Source organism: Mobula birostris, chromosome 30, assembly GCF_030028105.1.
Source record: "Mobula birostris isolate sMobBir1 chromosome 30, sMobBir1.hap1, whole genome shotgun sequence".
NCBI lineage: Eukaryota > Metazoa > Chordata > Chondrichthyes > Myliobatiformes > Myliobatidae > Mobula > Mobula birostris.
The window spans coordinates 12,599,863-12,616,890 of record NC_092399.1 but is presented as its reverse complement, the minus strand read 5'-3'; the positions used below and the strand labels follow the sequence as shown (position 1 = coordinate 12,616,890).

Below are 17,028 nucleotides of genomic sequence, written 5' to 3'. Positions count from 1 at the left end.
CTCTATGACTATGACTGAGTGCAACACAAAGCATATTTTTGACTGAGAATGCGCTTCTAGCTTAGTGTTGCTGTTCTAATACTTGAGATATGGGAGCTTCATAAGTGAAATTTAGAGAGTACAGTGTTTGCATTTTGTCTGTCAGAATAAAAGGTAAAGATAACAGGTTTAGGGAACGTTGGTTTTCGAGAGATATTGAGGCTCTGGTTAAGAAAAATGAGGTGCATAGGCAGGAAGGAACAAATGAAGTGGTTGGGGAGTATAAGAAATGCAAGAGAACACCAGAAGAGGAAATCAGAAGGGTTAAAAGAAGGCTTGAGATTGCTTTTGCATACAAGCTGAAGGAGAATCCGAAGGGCTTCTACAGAAATCTTAAGCGGAAAAGGATTGCAGGGGACAAAATTGATCTTCTGGAAGGTCAGAATGGTAGCTCACACGTGGAGCCAAAGGAGATGGGGGAGATCTTAAACTGATTTTTTTTGCATCTGTATTTACTTGGGAGACAGATACAGAGTCTATAGAAGTGAGGCAAAGCAGCAGCGAGTTCATCAACCCTATACAGATTATGGAGGAGGAGATGCTTATTGTCTTAATGCAAATTATGGTGGATAAATCTCCAGGACCTGAGATGGTGCTCCCTCCGACCCTATAGGATACTAGTTCAGAAATTGCAGGGGCCCTAGCAGGAATATTTTAAACATCCCTAGCCAGGGGCGAGGTGTTGATGGATTGGAGGATAGTTAATGTTCTGATGTTTAAGAAAGGCTCTAAGAATAAGCCATGGAATTATAGGCTGGTGAGCCTGAGGTCAGCAGTGGGAAAGTCACTGAAAGATATTCTAAGAAACGAGATATATAAGTATTTGGATGGACAGGGACTGATTAAGAAGACTCAACATGGCTTTTTTTTTGTGTGGTAGCCATGTCTAACCAATCTTATAGAATTTTTCGAGGAAATTACCAGGAAAGTTGATGAAGTCAAGGCAGTGGATGTTGTCTACCCGGACTTTAGCAAAACTTTTGACAAGGTCCTACATTAGAGGTTTGTCAAGAAAGCTCAGTCGCTTGGCATTCAGGATGAGATAGTAAACTGGATTAGACATTGACTTCGCAGAGGAAGCAAGAGGGTGCTAGTAGAAGGTTGCCTCTGACTGGAGGCCTGTGACCAGTGGTGTGCCACAGGGATCGGTGCTGGGCCTGTTATTGTTTGTTATCTACATTAATGATCTGGATGTGAGAAACTGGATCAGCAAATAATCGGATTGCAGTGTGAACAAGAAGAAAGACTATCAAAGCTTGCAGCAGGATCAGAACCATCCGGAAAAATGGGCTGGAAAATGGCAGATGGAATTTAATGCAGGGAAGTGTGAGTTGTTGCACTTTGGGAGAAACATTCAGGGTAAGTCTTACATGGTGAGCGGTAGGGCACTGAGGAATGCAGTCGAACAGAGGGATTTGGGAACATAGATCCATAATTCTTGGAAATTGGCATCCACAGGGAGACTAGACAGGGTCTTAAACAAACTTTTGGCACGTTGACCTTTATAAATCAATGTATTGAGAATAAGAGTTGGGCTGTTACGTTGAATTTGTATAAGCTGTTGTTGAGGCCTAACTTGGAGCATTGTCTGCAGTTTTGGTCACCTATGTACAGGAAAGGTGTAAATAAGATTTAAAGAGTGCAGAGAACATTTACAATGACGTTGCCAGGAATTGAGGACCTGAGTTGTATAGAAAGTTGAATAGGTTAGATCTTTATTCCCCGGTAAGTAGAAGATTGAGGGGAGATTTGACAAAGGAATACAAAATTATGAGGGGCATAGATAGGATAAATTCAAGCAGGCTTTCTTTTTCCACGATGGTTGGGTGACACTATAACCAGAGGTTATGGGTTAGGGTGAAATGTTTAAGGGGAACATGAGGGAGAACTTCTTCACTCAGTGGGCGATGAGAGTGCGGAATGAGCTGTCAGCTCAAGTGGTGGATGCAGGTTCGATTTTAACATTTAAGCAAAATTAGGATAGGTACACAGATGGGAGGCGTATAGAGAGCTGTGGTCCAGGTGCAGATCCACGGGACTAGACAGATTAATGTTTTGGCATGGACTAGACGGGCTGAAGGGCCTCTTTCTGTGCAGTGGTGTTGTATAATTCTGTAATTTCGACGACCGCTATTGGGCATCGGGTTAGAAATTGCGTCCAAGATTTATTAGTTGGAAGGATATGTATTTAAGTATTTAAGGTAAACCCTGAAAATGGATTTTCCTTTTAGTAATAATGATTGCAAAGCATTGTTTGTTTTGCACCGGAGACAATAATTGGTCAAACTGAGACTGTGCTTCAGGTCACTGTTTCAGACCTGCTCCTTGGAATGGAATCAAGCTCAGTGCAATTATCGTAGTGTCCAGTCCCAGCTGCCCGAATGCCAACATTAAATTTGGCCCATGTTTTAAAATTTTAGACAAGCTGTAATTCGTCCAGAGAATCTTACTCGGCTTGGTTTTAGTGCTAAGTTGTACCTTAATGTTGACCTGAAGGTCATTTGACTTCTGTCATTTCTTTTCTTCTATCGGTAGTACACAGTTCGTTATAGTGTTCGCCGCTTTTTTAAAAATAATCACAGGTCAATCAATTCAGCAAGCAGTGAGAGACTTTAGATTCCAATTCGCTTAAATTCGGTACGATTTTGTCCAGGAGGCGAAATATTTATTATATTAAGCACAGCACTGGGTAGAAAGAGATGCTTTCAAGTCCAAGTGGGGAAAACGTGGAAAAGCCATCGTGATGTGAACTACGGCCACTTGCTCGCCCATGGATTGTACGGGGCCGTACTCTTCCAATGTTCAAGAAAACGTTGATGGTTGGAACCGGTTAGTTACTTTGAGTGCCTCTAGTTAATTATCAATAACTCCCAGCTCAGATATAACGCGTTACAAATAATAAGGCCGCTCATCTGCCCCCAACGGCAGTCCAAAACAACAAATCCAGTTCGAGTACGGTTCTACGTTATCACCTCTGACCCTTCTTTGAATATCAGTCGTAGTCTGAGACTACATTTAGTTGAAAACGGATTAAAACGGTTATAATGAACCTCACTGACCGTGTGAATAATGTATCATATATCGGTTGCTACCGACTGAAAATAAATTTCTTCGCACAATTAAGTTCATTATAGCATTTTTAATGGTTGCTTCCATCAGGAAGGGGGTGCGTATCTCCTTCCACACACTCAACGATTCAGGATAGCTTCTTCCCCTCCGCCATCCGATTTCAGAATGGACTGTGACCCTATGAACGCTATATCATTACTTTTTTAAAAAAATTGCACTACTGATTTAATTTAATAAACGGTATATATATTTACTGTAATTCAGTTTTTACAATCTATTATTCGGTATTGCATGTCACTGCTGCTGCAAAGACCGCAAATTTCACGACATTATCTGGTGATATTAAACCTGATTCTGATTCTCTGGTTTCGGAGATAAAAAGATTAAAACATCTTGCTACGTAACTAGCCCAGACTAAATACTTCTTCCCCCCTCTCCCCCCCCCCCCACCATCGTATGAGCAATTCAGGTGAAATTCAAGTACAAATCGCACAATTGCCCGTTGGTTGCAGTTCATTCACCTCGGCTTGGTTGAAGTGGAATGATTGATGAAATCACTGTTTGCACCGAATTTCAGTATAACTTTCATGTACAACAGATAAAAGAAATAACTGACGGTCTTCTGTAAAGATGTCACCACGTTACTAAAGTAACTTGTACAATCATTTTGGCTGTGTCGGTAACTTTACCAATCTTTATCTGGATTTACAGATGGGGACTGGTGGATAAGATCTTAATCTGCGCCCATTTCAATATTAGGTTGCACTCAATTTTCTCTAAACACCGATCGCAAGCACCCAGTTCACAGTATTCGAGCACCAGTCAGACCCTTATTTCAATCGAAGACCTGATTTAGTTGTAGATCAGTTGCCAGGTATTCCTCACTTATTCGTGTACTTTCCCCCACCCTCACTCCGTCACTTAACCAAGGTGAGAATACTTCTCCAGGAGCCGGTCAGCGTATTTCCGACCGGGTGTTGTAAAAACAATTCGTCCGCTCATTTATCTTTGACGTGAATTCATCTCCATCAGCGATTTATTGTTCACATAACTCACATAATATTAGCGAATCTCTGTGTTCAGAGCTTGATGTAGGGGAAAGATTTCAATAAAAATTAATCCTCTTTCTTAATTCACTTCTGTCCATATTGCCCCCCTAAGGGACAGGGATTAGATTTGGATTTTGCCACGTCAGCAACCTCACCAAGTTATTACCCCCCCCCCCCCAGTCACCAGGCTCTTGAACCAGTGGGGAGAACTTCACCCGACACATCACTGAACTGTTCTCACAACCTATGAGCTCATGTTCAAGGGCTTCATCTCCTGCTCTCGATATTTATTGCTTATTTATTTCTTATTATCATTTTTTTCCTTTTGTATTTGCACAGTTTCTTGCTTTTTTTTGCACATTGGTTGTTTGTCCGTCCTGTTCGGTGCGGTCTTTCATTGATTCTATTACGGCTCTTGGATTTACTGAGCACGCCCGCTAGGAAGTGAATCTCAGGGTTTTACATGGCGTTGATAATAAATTTACTTTGAACTTCAGTTGGAAAAGTGAACGGAGATCACATTTTCTTCGTCCAGTGGTACGCAATGTACATGCCTCGTCTATCTGACAAAATGAATCAACAAGGGTCAAAAGTTGGGGGAGGGCGGTCAAAAGATCTGGGGGCATGTACATGTATAATCTGATGAAAGAAACGGCGGAGATATGGAACAGCGTGCTAATGCGACCCTATCCTCCAGAAACCAACAGTCCCTTATATTTGGTCCTTTAATTTACTGCCTAACGCTCGTCAAGTTATTTCCATGCGCCTGAACAAAAGTGTTTTCTGTGCTTCTAATGAAGCAAAGCAGCCGGTGTCTGCGATATTTAATATTCAGCTTGAGAAGCTGTAAAAATAATCACGTCAGATGAGCTGGATTTTAAAGAGATAAAATTGTAAAATTACATCATTAAGGAAGACCGGCCTGCCGGACCAACACGTCTGTCGTTTGTAGCAGAGACGGGGAAAATGTGTTAATTGGCGAGCAGCGGTAGACCTTGGCCAGAATATGGATGGGCGTTGGGGGTCAAATAAAGCAGTAGTCAGCTGTTAATTTAAAAAAAAACGTGTTCATTATATTTATGAAATGAAAATAATACAGAGGACCTGGATTGGTTCAAGACAGAACTACTGAGGAGAACTTTAGGAGGTGTTTTCAAGTTCTGCTTCGATTGCGAGCTGTGATTTTGACCTCTCCCAACGTGTCCAGGCCGCGGTTATCTCTAAGCAAAATGATTGGAAAGAAAATTACTTTTTGCCTTAAACTTTAATTACGTCTGTGCTTTGTGAAAAAAAAGACACGGGTTTAATGAATTATTCTTTAAGAGGCATTGCATTTACGTTGTTAAAACGGAACCAGTGCTTCTGTGCTGTTGGCGGAGTCGGCGTGTAATTCCAGACTATCGGAAAAGCAATCTTAATTACGTCTGAAATACTGCAGCTTTCTCAAAATTTTAAGTGCCCGCGATACATAATTCCGGCTTTCAATAAATCCTCGGATTGACTTCAATATCTTGGCAGCTGTGAGTTTGTGGGCGACATTTGTGACGCAAATTACGGAGAGGACAGGAGCAGAAGTGCGAAAGTGATTTTGAGTCTCAAGTGCAAGTTAAACAGACAGTCGCCGGCGGTTCATCTATATCCACCCCACTGCAAATTCCCCCTTAGCTTCCGTTATTTATCCAGTTTATATCTCCTCCCTTCCCAGTCGCTCCTAATCCCTCATCCACTTCGCTTAATGAATGAATTATTCTTCCCAAGGGCATTATTAAAAGCAGTTTACTGGACTGTTAAGGACTGTTCCCAATCTCGTGTAATTTCCATTGACTTTCCAGCTCAAAACGGAGTTGATGAATCGGCCCCCTGCTATCCATTGAGTGATGGCAAGAAATTGTTCGTTTTGATCTATAATAACATTTTTGTCCTCATTATAAACCTGGCCACACTGTCAATCTCTATGCAGTCCTTCGTGTATCTGTGCACTGCCGAGGCGCTGGGTGTAGTTTAAAAGAAATAAGTCTCTATCCGAATTCCACAGAAGGCGAATCTCCCAGGGAAGGAGAACCGTTCATCGCTCCGTCTGCTTTGCTCATACTAGAGGTGATTCTGTCCGGAGGGTGCTACTGTCTCCCATCGCCGCTGCGCCCGGACCGGTGAAAGGGCGGAAATGTTTACACAATCAGACTTCCCTGGGCGCCGAATTATCGGCGGGCCCGAAACAATTCTCAATTCCTGCAATATCTAAATTATTAGCAACAGCTTCAGATGAATTTAAACACCGACAAACCTCAACGTGCCCAATCTATATTGGCGAAAAGCAAAATCAGTGCTGACGAAGGGTCTCGGACCTGAAACTTTTAACAGTTTCTCCCTCCATGGTCGCTGCCAGAGCCCCCATATTATCTCTTTCCTTACAGTTGTTGGCAGCGGGAGTTTACCAAGACCACGAAGTCTTACTGAAATTCAGCAGGGGAGAAAAAGGATGCATTTTTATTCCGAAAGAAATGCAAATAATAATTGACTTTGGGCATATTCTCCCATGATGGGGAAGCTCGCAAAATGTAAAATTGATACGTGGCCTTAAGTGATTGATCGCGAGGGATCTCGACGGTAAGTTCCGGAACATGTTGGACAGTAACACCTGTCGTAAGCCCAGGTACTAGAATGCTCTGTATTTTACAATTTTGCATTACTGGATTTAATTACCAACCATCCTGCATTAAAATCAGGAAGGCACGTTGGTAGCTAGATTGCAGAATAAATCAATTCCCGATTCGCCCGCAATGGAAATTGGTAAGGTAATTCCACCTGATGCTTGTCCGATTGAATATCCCAAAGGGTCCATCTTTATAAAAGAATCGGCAGTCCTTTCCATTCCGAATTGTATATCGCCATATTAGCGGAATAGAAACAGAATCAATTAATATCTGGAAGAGGTGGGTTGGGGTAGTGACGTTCTTCATCCCCCGGCCCAACTGCACCCTCGCATCCAGTCTTCAGTCATTTCCCAAATGATCTCTCTTCGGACCTCTAGGTCCGTAATAGCGTCACAAAGAGGACGGAGGGTTAAGGGATGGCTGGCTGTGGACCGGTGAGGGAAAAAGCGGGCTCATACATACCCGGCTCTACCTCTAAACACGCAAGGTGCTCCATTTCGCACAACAGCGACCTCCCCTCGCCCCTCACCTGCCTTTCCCTCCCAAAGTGTGTAATAAAGGAAGTGTGTCAACCGTCCCGAGACATTATCCGCTCAGAATGTCCCGCAGTGTTCTACAATACGACACAAAACACTGATCACAGCAGCTTTATGCAGTCTTGAAGCTTTTCCCTCCCTCGCGCCGCAAGTAGTCGTCGCATCGCAATCGACTGAGCTCGCCTGCTGTGTCTCAAAAATATGATTTGATCTTAGAAATAACTATATTAATTATGTCTTTGGAAAGGCAATTAATATAATCGTTTCTCAACTGGCTTTGATCATTTTGTAGTGCTCCTGCCCTTTGCTTTCACACTATCGTTTCACCGGGCCTTGAACCCTAAATTAACCAGCGATAATTTGGGGTAGGGAGTGGTGCAGGAATCAATTTGCACCCTCCTAGGGTTAGGTTTTATTTTACAGAAGGCACGAGGCTCGCCTTCACATGAGACAGGGAAAAAAGATCACAAATTAGAACTGGGCGACGATTATCATTGGCATTATTTTGGGATTAACAGCTTGCTCCCCATATCGTACTGCTCAGGTGTGCGTAGATAGTCAACTAGGAAGCAATGCCCATGGTCAAATCTGACGACGGAGGCCTCACTCCTTTCGGGGATATTACCGCGGGATCAAATCTTATCTGTTAGGGCCTGGCTGATTTTGCAATGGACAGAGAGCCCTGTGTACCTACACATGCTAAAATTTGTGAGATTTCGAACCTACACACAAACAATTCCCTGCATGGTCTATTACCAGTGGTGTTTTAATTTTCTGACCAATTCTAACTACAGACGAAGGTACAGTTGATTTCTGCAAGGACGTGGTTTTAAGTCAAAGGTTTTAATGGGAGCGAATTGCGGTCTGGGCATTTTTATAAAGAGAATATTCAGCAACAAGTCGACCATTATTTATCGATTAATTCAAGAAAGGTTCTCAAGCCCAATTCGCGAACCGCCATACTTACACGTATCACACAATATGGCACCGTTCTATGCAAACTAAACTAATTAATCTTTTGAAAATTCTGTTTGAAAAACAGCAGCTTACTTTATTTGTATGTGATAGGTAGGTCTGGCCATTTAAGAAATATCTAAGAGAAAAAATGACCATGTATTTCAATCACTGCTGTGTGGGCCGGAGCTCTGAACGCGAAGGCACTGCCTATAGGCCCTGTTTTTTTTTTAAAAAACAACATTCAGTAAAGATTTATATTTCAACAATCGAAATCTTTTAAGTTCAGCTAAAAAAAACAGAACTTTCCATGATTCCCTTCCTGATACAAAACATGTACCGCTCCTGCCAAACACCTTTTCCGGTAACTCTCCCACTCACAGCTATATCATTCTGTAGCTACAAAGGAAATCGACTCCCCTTAAACTAAGCAGCAACGCCGTTCCAAAACGGCCTGCAGAGACTGAACAGAATGAGTAAAACGTTCAGGAAAATCACCCTTACTTTCCGTTGCCTGCTTACAGACCGAAGCAGTAGACGGATATATATGAACTTTTTTTGACATTTAGTAGTTACAGGACTTCTGGATCTCTACGTTCTACTGGTTCGTCTAACACGGAAAAAAAAAGTGTAAGATTGGATGTTGGACGCGAATTTTCTTCACTCTTCACTCTTTCGATTTTTTAAAATTATCTATACCTTACAAGATGGCTGAAGAATATGGTTGCATAATATCTCAAAATGCGCATACACAGATTCTCTCTTACCGCATTTCCGGGGAGTTGGAGAACGAAAGTCTCAGGAAAGTCGCAAACCTGACGTGCTTTGGTAAAATATATTTTAATATCGTCAACAGTGTTATGTTTTTCAATGGGCCCAGCACCTATCCCATTCCCAACCTCACTCACTCCTGCACTTTCTGCTATTATGCACGATGTACAATAAAGGCGTTTTACATCAGAACTGGACCGTCACAACGGACTACATTGAAAAGTTAATTACAGACCTCACTCGAAGAATATGAAAACTTAAACGCAATTCTACGAAAATAAACACTGCGGCCAGCCATTGCTACCGACCCTTAAAGTGCAAATCAAGGAATCAGGGAGGAATTGTAGGGAAAGTGCTCTGTTTACTTGGAATATGTGGCATTGGTCCTTAAGAAAATATATACTTTATCAAGTATTAAGGGAATTCTGGATACAGAATTCCAGTTATTGGTTTGCGGGCTTCTTGTTGTTACCCGATCCCTTTCCCAGCATGTTCTAAATCTGAGGGATAGCACTACCCACTCAATGAGCTTGTAACTCATAAGGGGGCAAAGTGGACAACATTCACCATAGTAAGGGTTTGACTGTAAAGTCGCCGCTCGATTACCTTTAAGTTACTGGAAGCTTTACCCTAGCAACGCTGCCAATCTCCAACCGGGCTCTGTGGCAAACTGATCAGTTCCCCTAACAGTTTGATCACTTTAACGTCAATAGGCACAAACCGTAATCGGAGTAGCAGAGCTACATAACATTTAAGACACACACAACAAAATAAGGTTTGGAACCTAAACTAACGTAACTTCACCGCGTCAGAAACGTTTTGTTTCTCTTTTTCCCGGGGATATGATTCTGCTCCGCACAGACGGCCTAATAATTGAAGCCCGGCGACTTGTTCGTTAACTTCCATGTTTTTAAATCCTCATTTTAATTATTGAATTGCGAATTTATTTTAAAAAAGCGGACTCGGCTGTCTCTCTCTTAATCTCAGGTTCCAATGTGTACGTTCTGCTTAAACCAGGCATAGAATCGCTACAAACTTCTACAAGGCCTCAGTTGCGCTTCCTCAGCAACTGAGGTACAATCAACCCCCTTCGATTGGATTCAAAGCACAATTTGTGCTCCGTCCTAATCTACTCCAGTTAATTGACATCACGGTTTGAACACAATCTGTGAAAACACAGATTACGAAAACGCCTGAAAAAAATTACAAAATTAGTTGGCCACGTCATATAATCTGTCGCTTTCAAAAGTAGGCGAGAATGACACAGTTCGTCCTTAACATCTTTCCATTAATGAAACGGAGAAACTAAGTACAGTTACATTGACAGTTTCTTTAAAGTTATCAGAATGATCAATTTTAGTCCGATCAGGAACCCTCACGGTGAAACCTGTGATGTTTATAAAGCTGTAGATAGCATCAACACTTTAATTATAACAATCGCTTTTAACGTTTCTAAATTGTAGATTGCAGCTAACGCAAATTAAAATGCCAACATTAAGCATTAGAAATACGTGTCTTGATTTTCTTCCGTACCTAAACCTACGAATAACAAGATTCGTTGGAACTCTACTTTGCTTAGGAAGTAACAAATGAATTGTAGTCGTGGCCAGCCGGCGGACAGAACAAGGGAAAGATCCTGAACAGTTATTCTGGCGAACAATAAATGGGTTCATGCAGCCCCAGCCCCTTCGCGTTGCTCTTTTGTTTTGGAGCATTTTCCCCACATTCCCCAATCCACAAACACCCAGTTCCAGCCTTACCTTCGCCGTGCCTGCGACCCGGGAGGAAACTGAAGGCAGCATTGTCCATGGGAGCCGAACTCCAGGCAGTAGCCGCCTCTGAACTCAGGTACTGTGGGTAGTGATTGGGGAAAGAGCCACTGAGGGTCCAGCTAATGCTGACCTGGTCCCGCACGGCGGCAGCGGCGGCGGCGGCCGAGGAGATGGACAGAGGGCTGCCGAAGGCGGGGGTTCCGCTGGAGATGGGCGGGCTGGAAGAGTAGGAACCATGGTTGCGACTGCACGAAGGCTCGCTACTCGCCGCCTGAGCCTGCGTCTGAGCCCAAGATGGGTGCGGCGACACCGGGCTGCCTTGCTGGGGGGAGCCGCCCTGCAGGTAGGAAAAACCCGAGAGCCCGCTGGTCATCCTGGTACCTGGGACGTAGACGGCGGAACTGGCTGAGTGCAGAAAAGCCCCGACCGGGTCAGGGTGCGCCGTGTACGGCGAGGGATTGGCCAAACCCTGGTACATCTCCGGGGCAGGGTACCGGGCAACGGGAGCGCCGTCCCGCACCGGGAGAAACTTCAGCAGTGCCACCCGCCTGATGTCCCGGGATACCGGGACCCGTCTCAGGGACGCACAGCGTCGACCCCCTCTCACTGAATATAGATGTCCTTTAGTGGAAAGTCCTGGCGATCTCAGTTGGTGCCAAATGGTGCCGGTTCCGAGTCCGTCCCAAAGCAGGAGAGTAGATCCAGACCACTGACATCCGCCGAGGGAGGGGATTGACTGACAGAACTACTGAGAGAGGGTGCGAGTGAGAGAGCGAGAGGCAGAGTTCATCAGCTGGTCAAAGATCGAAGGAAAAAGGGAAAGGAAATGGAAGTCAAATCATGGGGGATTTCGGAGGACCCTCCCACCTGCCAACGTCTCCCAGTGAATGCATCTCGCTGTCAATCTGCCATTTAACTATTTCAGCCCCAGCCCTCACTCAACTTCCCGGGGCGGTCTTTATTCTGCCCTGTTTACCCGGGTCTGCAGCCGGCTGGAATCCCGGCAGATTCCGCTCTCCAGGTGCGGGAACGCGCGCCTTTACCCACCTCGTTTATCGGCGCTGCATATGGCTGTTTAGCAGGACGAAAGGCTCGCAAATATTATTATTTGTCGTTATAATAACATGATCCAAATAAGGATTTTGATTTCAAGAAAGGAGTGCCCAATTCAACCTGTAAAATTTTCTTTTGATTTGCTGCTAACTCTCTAATTGCTCTTTTTGGCTAGTAGATTCAAGATTCCCATTCTTTCTATAACCGGTCTTCTGTTATTTTTATTCTACATGGCTGTAACCGGATTAAGAGAGTACGCGAGCGAGAACATTTAAACTTCAAATATTCTGATGCCATGCAAAATCTGAAAAGAGGTCTTGATGAACTTTTCATTTACGCAGGAATACGCGTGATGACAGCGGACAATAATTCACCCAGAGGCAAAAACGGCAGCGACAGAAATAACCCAGTTTGACCGAAGATTCAGGGCAGATGCAAGTACACGAGACAAGTGCGTTGTGTCTGACCTGGGAACATGGCGGCACGTTCAGACTTCGAGGTTTCCACCTGGGCTAACAGTTCATGAAAGTAAAATCAGCAGAGATTTGTGCCGGGCGGTCGTGATGTTGAAAATATTAAGCCATTATTTAAATTATAAAACTGATGGTAACACATGGACACTTACTCAACTTAAATACTTTTACTTGGGGATCTTCAGTCTCTTTCGACGAAAAATTTAATCGAATAAAATAAATTCTCAGATCTTGTAACATATTTTAATTTTCTTTGGTATCAAGTGAATTCTATGTTACACCGGAGCGATACGAACCAACAGCACTGACAACCGTTCATCTGATGTTATTCCAAAGCGATACCCTAATCGTACTGTATCTCGGTTTGGAACAGACTAGGTAAACTGTGGCCATGAGTCCACCTAGTATATATTTTTCTCTCTCATGCAACTCTTGAAAAATAAGAATTGGGACCTTATACTTTGTGGAAAGTCAGTAAATGGTCTAGACTAAGGAAATATAACCCCCTGCCCCAACGCGCCGATAGGCAATCCAGCTAAAGCACCCTGAGATGGCTCCAGAACGAAGCAGAATTCTACTTTTACATTAAGGGAAAGATGACCATAAATATATACAAGGCCACACCAGATTTCCGTACAGTTTTAGGTATCGTTACAGAAAGGAGACAAATGACACACGGGTCGTTTAGCGCGGATTCATCGCGGCAATTTGAAGAATAGAACGTTATGGTCGTCGAAGGAAGGCGTGAGATTTTGGGACGAATGCCACAGAGAAAGAGAGAGAGAGAAAAAAATAAATATTATGATGAGGTTTAAGGATTGCATTTGTTTAAACATTTTCGAGAATTTAAACTGCTCGTGAGGAAAAGTTGCTTCCTGACTGAGTCGGTTATTTAGTTATCATTATGGGTTTGAGGAGAAAGGTGAGGAAATTATTTTTTTACGAAGTGATATTCCTAAAAGATGGTTGGAAGGAAGACAAACTTGAAACCAGGGTATGAAATGTGATTAATTTCGCCTTGTGCTAACTCGCAGCGGGTGCAAACTCATTGGGTCGAAGGGATCCCTTGCAGTGGCCTGAAAATCTTCCTTCAGCTGAATGGATCTACGGAACAAGGCAGATAGACGGGGGGCAAACTGAGGTGCTTGTTATAGGACTAAGTCTTTGAATTAATCCAAACTGACATTTAACCTGCTGATCTAGACTGTGCTTTGGAAACGGTCTACAAACTGCTCATTGTTGAAAGCTCCAAATACATTAACATCAAATCCCACGAATGTCTTTTCTAATAAAAAAAAACGATTTACCCAATAATATTATCAACCACGGACAGGCACAACCTTACCCACCTACTTTCTTCTTGTAACGCAAACACGAGGAAATCTGCAGATGCTGGAATTTCAAGCAACACACATAAAAGTTGCTGGTGGTCCTGACGAAGAGTCTCGGCCCGAAACGTCGACTGTACCTCTTCCTAGAGAAGCTGCCTGGCCTGCTGCGTTCACCAGCAACTTTGATGTGTGTGACTTTCTTGTTGTTAGACTTTACCGCTTTATTTGATGGCGCTGGCGTTAGAAGAACTTCTGTTTATAGGTATTTGCCCCGCATGGAATGAACCAGGTTGGGGTTCATTGCTTCCGCGCGAAGACAGAGCACTACCAAGTCTGACACTGAGATGCTGGAAGGTTTTGTGCATCAGGTAGTCTTTGACTTTTTGCACCACGACTGTCGTCGCAGGAAACGCGAGGGATCCCACTACACAGGACATGCTCTCTTCTCGCTGCTGAAGGGACAGGAGTCTCAGGACTCACAGCACCAGGTTCAAGAACAATTATTACCCTTTTGCTTCTTGAAACAAAGGGAATATTTTCCCTTCCCCCATCACTGAAATGTTCCCATAACAATGGGCTCACTTTCAAGCACTGATAATCCCACATTCTCAATACTTACTGCTTACTTATTTACTGTCATTATTTCTTTCTTTTCGTGTTTGCACAGTCTGATGTCTTTTGCACACAGGTCGAACGCCCAGTTGGTTCCTCTAATTGACTCTGTTATGATTATTATTCTATAGATTTGCTGAGTATGCCCACAGGAAAATGAATCTCAGGATTGTATATGGTGACATATATGTATTTTGATAATAAATTTACTTTGAAATTTGAACTCTGAATATGACGTATCTCTCTTACTGTTATAAAGGTTGGGCTCATGTGTATCAGTTTTGAAAGTGCGTAGCTGACAGGGGCCTGGGTGAGAAAATATAAATACCTGAACATTAATGTACATACTTTCTGCCCTTGAACAGATTAACCCCATTACATTACATATCATTTTACCTCACTAAATCCCCGTATTTAAGTGCTGAGAAAAAACATGTGTTTACTGTGGATTTTAACATCATTCTTTAGTCAATTTAGACCTTTTGCATCTCTTAATCTAATCACTGAAGACTTTTACATATTGAAGGAACACCCCTTTCAACCACTGGAAGTTAGTCACGGGGCACAGTTTGACCCTCTTTATGTTAAAAGTGTTGGTTTTGGCATTGATTTTAAGCGACACATTAAACAGGACACCACTCCCCTTCCATGCGCGATAAAAATGTGTCAGGAGATAGGTGTGAAGGCTGCTTAACACTTGTTCCATTTATTCTGCATTGTCAGGTGAACTTCTTTTCACATTCACCTCATTAATTACAATCATCAAACTTAACGCTGTTTGAGAATGATTGTTAGCACATTTTATCTATCCGTTCAAAAGATGTTTGAGCAAAAGAAAATGTTGTTTTCCTTAGCTAGCACAAGACTCTAATAATAAAACTCAAGGTGATACACAGTGGAAAAATGGGACCTGTAAAGGCAGTGTTGCAGAGATCTTTTTTTGTCGCTGGTAATTACAATATTGATAGGGAAGTAGTTAGAAAACTATTAAAACCTCAATTAGTAAACTGTCATATGATCTTGTTTTATCATAGTATAAGAAACATTATCAAGTCATACTTATAAGCAATTATTATCATAAAATTAGTTAAGCAGTAAATAATCCGATTGCTTTGGAAGAGGTCATGAAAAAGCAAACTATTCCCTTTGAGAGATGATCGGAGGAGCTACCGTGAATCTTTTCCGTGACCATTTCAAAGTTCAAAGTTGAAAGTAAATTTTATTATGGGAGTACGTATATGACACCACATACAACCCTGAGATCATTTTCCTGCGGGCATACTCAGCAAATCTATTGAATGGTAACTATAAAAGGATCAATGAAAGATCAAGTAGAGCACAGAAGACAATACACCGTGCAAATGCAAATATAAATAGCAAATAAATACCGAGAGCATGAAATTGCAAGATAAAGAGAACCGAAGGTAAAGAACATTTTTGAATATGTGATTTCTTCTGTTGTGCTTTAAGACATCACAAAAGAACAAAAAAGTTTAAATGTTGTGGAAAGGTGAGAATAAAAAAAAGCGAAGTTAATGTCACAAGAATGTACAGGGATTATTTTTGCTCCCTTTCGAATTTCTGAGTAATGCTATTTCTTAAATCATGTTACTTTAAACATCATGCGTTTAGGCAGCTTTTTAAACATGAAAGTAGCCTCAATATGCCTCGTTTGATGATATTCAGATAAAATTTGTCATACAGTATGTCTCCTAGCTAGCTTGTCAAGGTTTGGTGACAGCCACACAGTCATGGTATATTCTGGAAGACAACACAAATTACTAGAAGTTACATTATCTGCATTTTCCAGGTACTTTCTCAATCATGAACAAACTCAATAAAATATATTAACACCATTATTCTTTGGAATAAAATTATCAGTTTAATGTTTTATGATTCTCACTTTCTACCAAAATTCATGACATGAGCTGACAAGATTAGAGAGTGGAATATGATTCCCTTAAAATGTAAGCATATAAATATAACACAACGGGGAGCATAGAGTTACTAATAAAGGCTTAAAACAACATTATGTAAATCTTTTAGTCCAACAGACCTTAATGGTATTTATGCAAAGTTAAATATCCTAATCTCATGATTAACCAGCCACCCAGCATTCTTAAATCATGACAATAACAAATGCAGAAATATCATTCAGGAAACGACATGGAATGTGCAAAACTAGACAGTAAATGATCTGCATTTTCTGGAAGTTGCTTGTTTATATTTTGAAACTGGCTGATCACTTTTATAAAAGTAAAGATATTAGGTTTCCCCACCAAATATCAATATGATTTACTCTTATTCAATTCAATGCAATACTTGTTAATATACGGAGCAGAATAGGGCCTTCTGGTCCTTCGAGCTGCACAGCCTAGCAACCCCCGAATTAACCCTAACTGAATCATAGGATAATTTACAATGACCAATTAACCTACCATCTGGTATGTCTTTGGACTGTGGGAGGAAACTGGAGCACCCGGAGGAAACCCATGCAAACACAGGGTGAAGGTACAAACTCCTTACAGACAGATTGAACCCAATCACCTGTACTGTAAAGCGTTTTGCTAACACTGTGCTCCCATGACACAATAGCTTTTAAATTCATGATGCCTTAGGTCTAATAGTTTTGAAAGCATGAAAAATGAAACGGATGTTCTTTTTTGAGCTGTAGGTAAAACAAAATATTCATAATCTGAAATCGATTTAAACAGT

General features: G+C 42.1%; 1 protein-coding gene across 1 annotated transcript in view; it reads right to left on the bottom strand.

The window, feature by feature from the left end:
• The window catches only part of LOC140190571 (transcription factor GATA-4-like), a 29,981-nt gene extending 18,314 nt beyond the window's left edge, over positions 1–11,667 (bottom strand). The window contains exon 1 of the mRNA XM_072247248.1: positions 10,833–11,667. Coding sequence (XP_072103349.1) covers positions 10,833–11,322 — 490 coding nt within the window. The 5' untranslated portion in view covers positions 11,323–11,667. The remainder of the gene's footprint in view (positions 1–10,832) is intronic.
• Between the last annotated feature and the right edge of the window lie 5,361 nt (positions 11,668–17,028).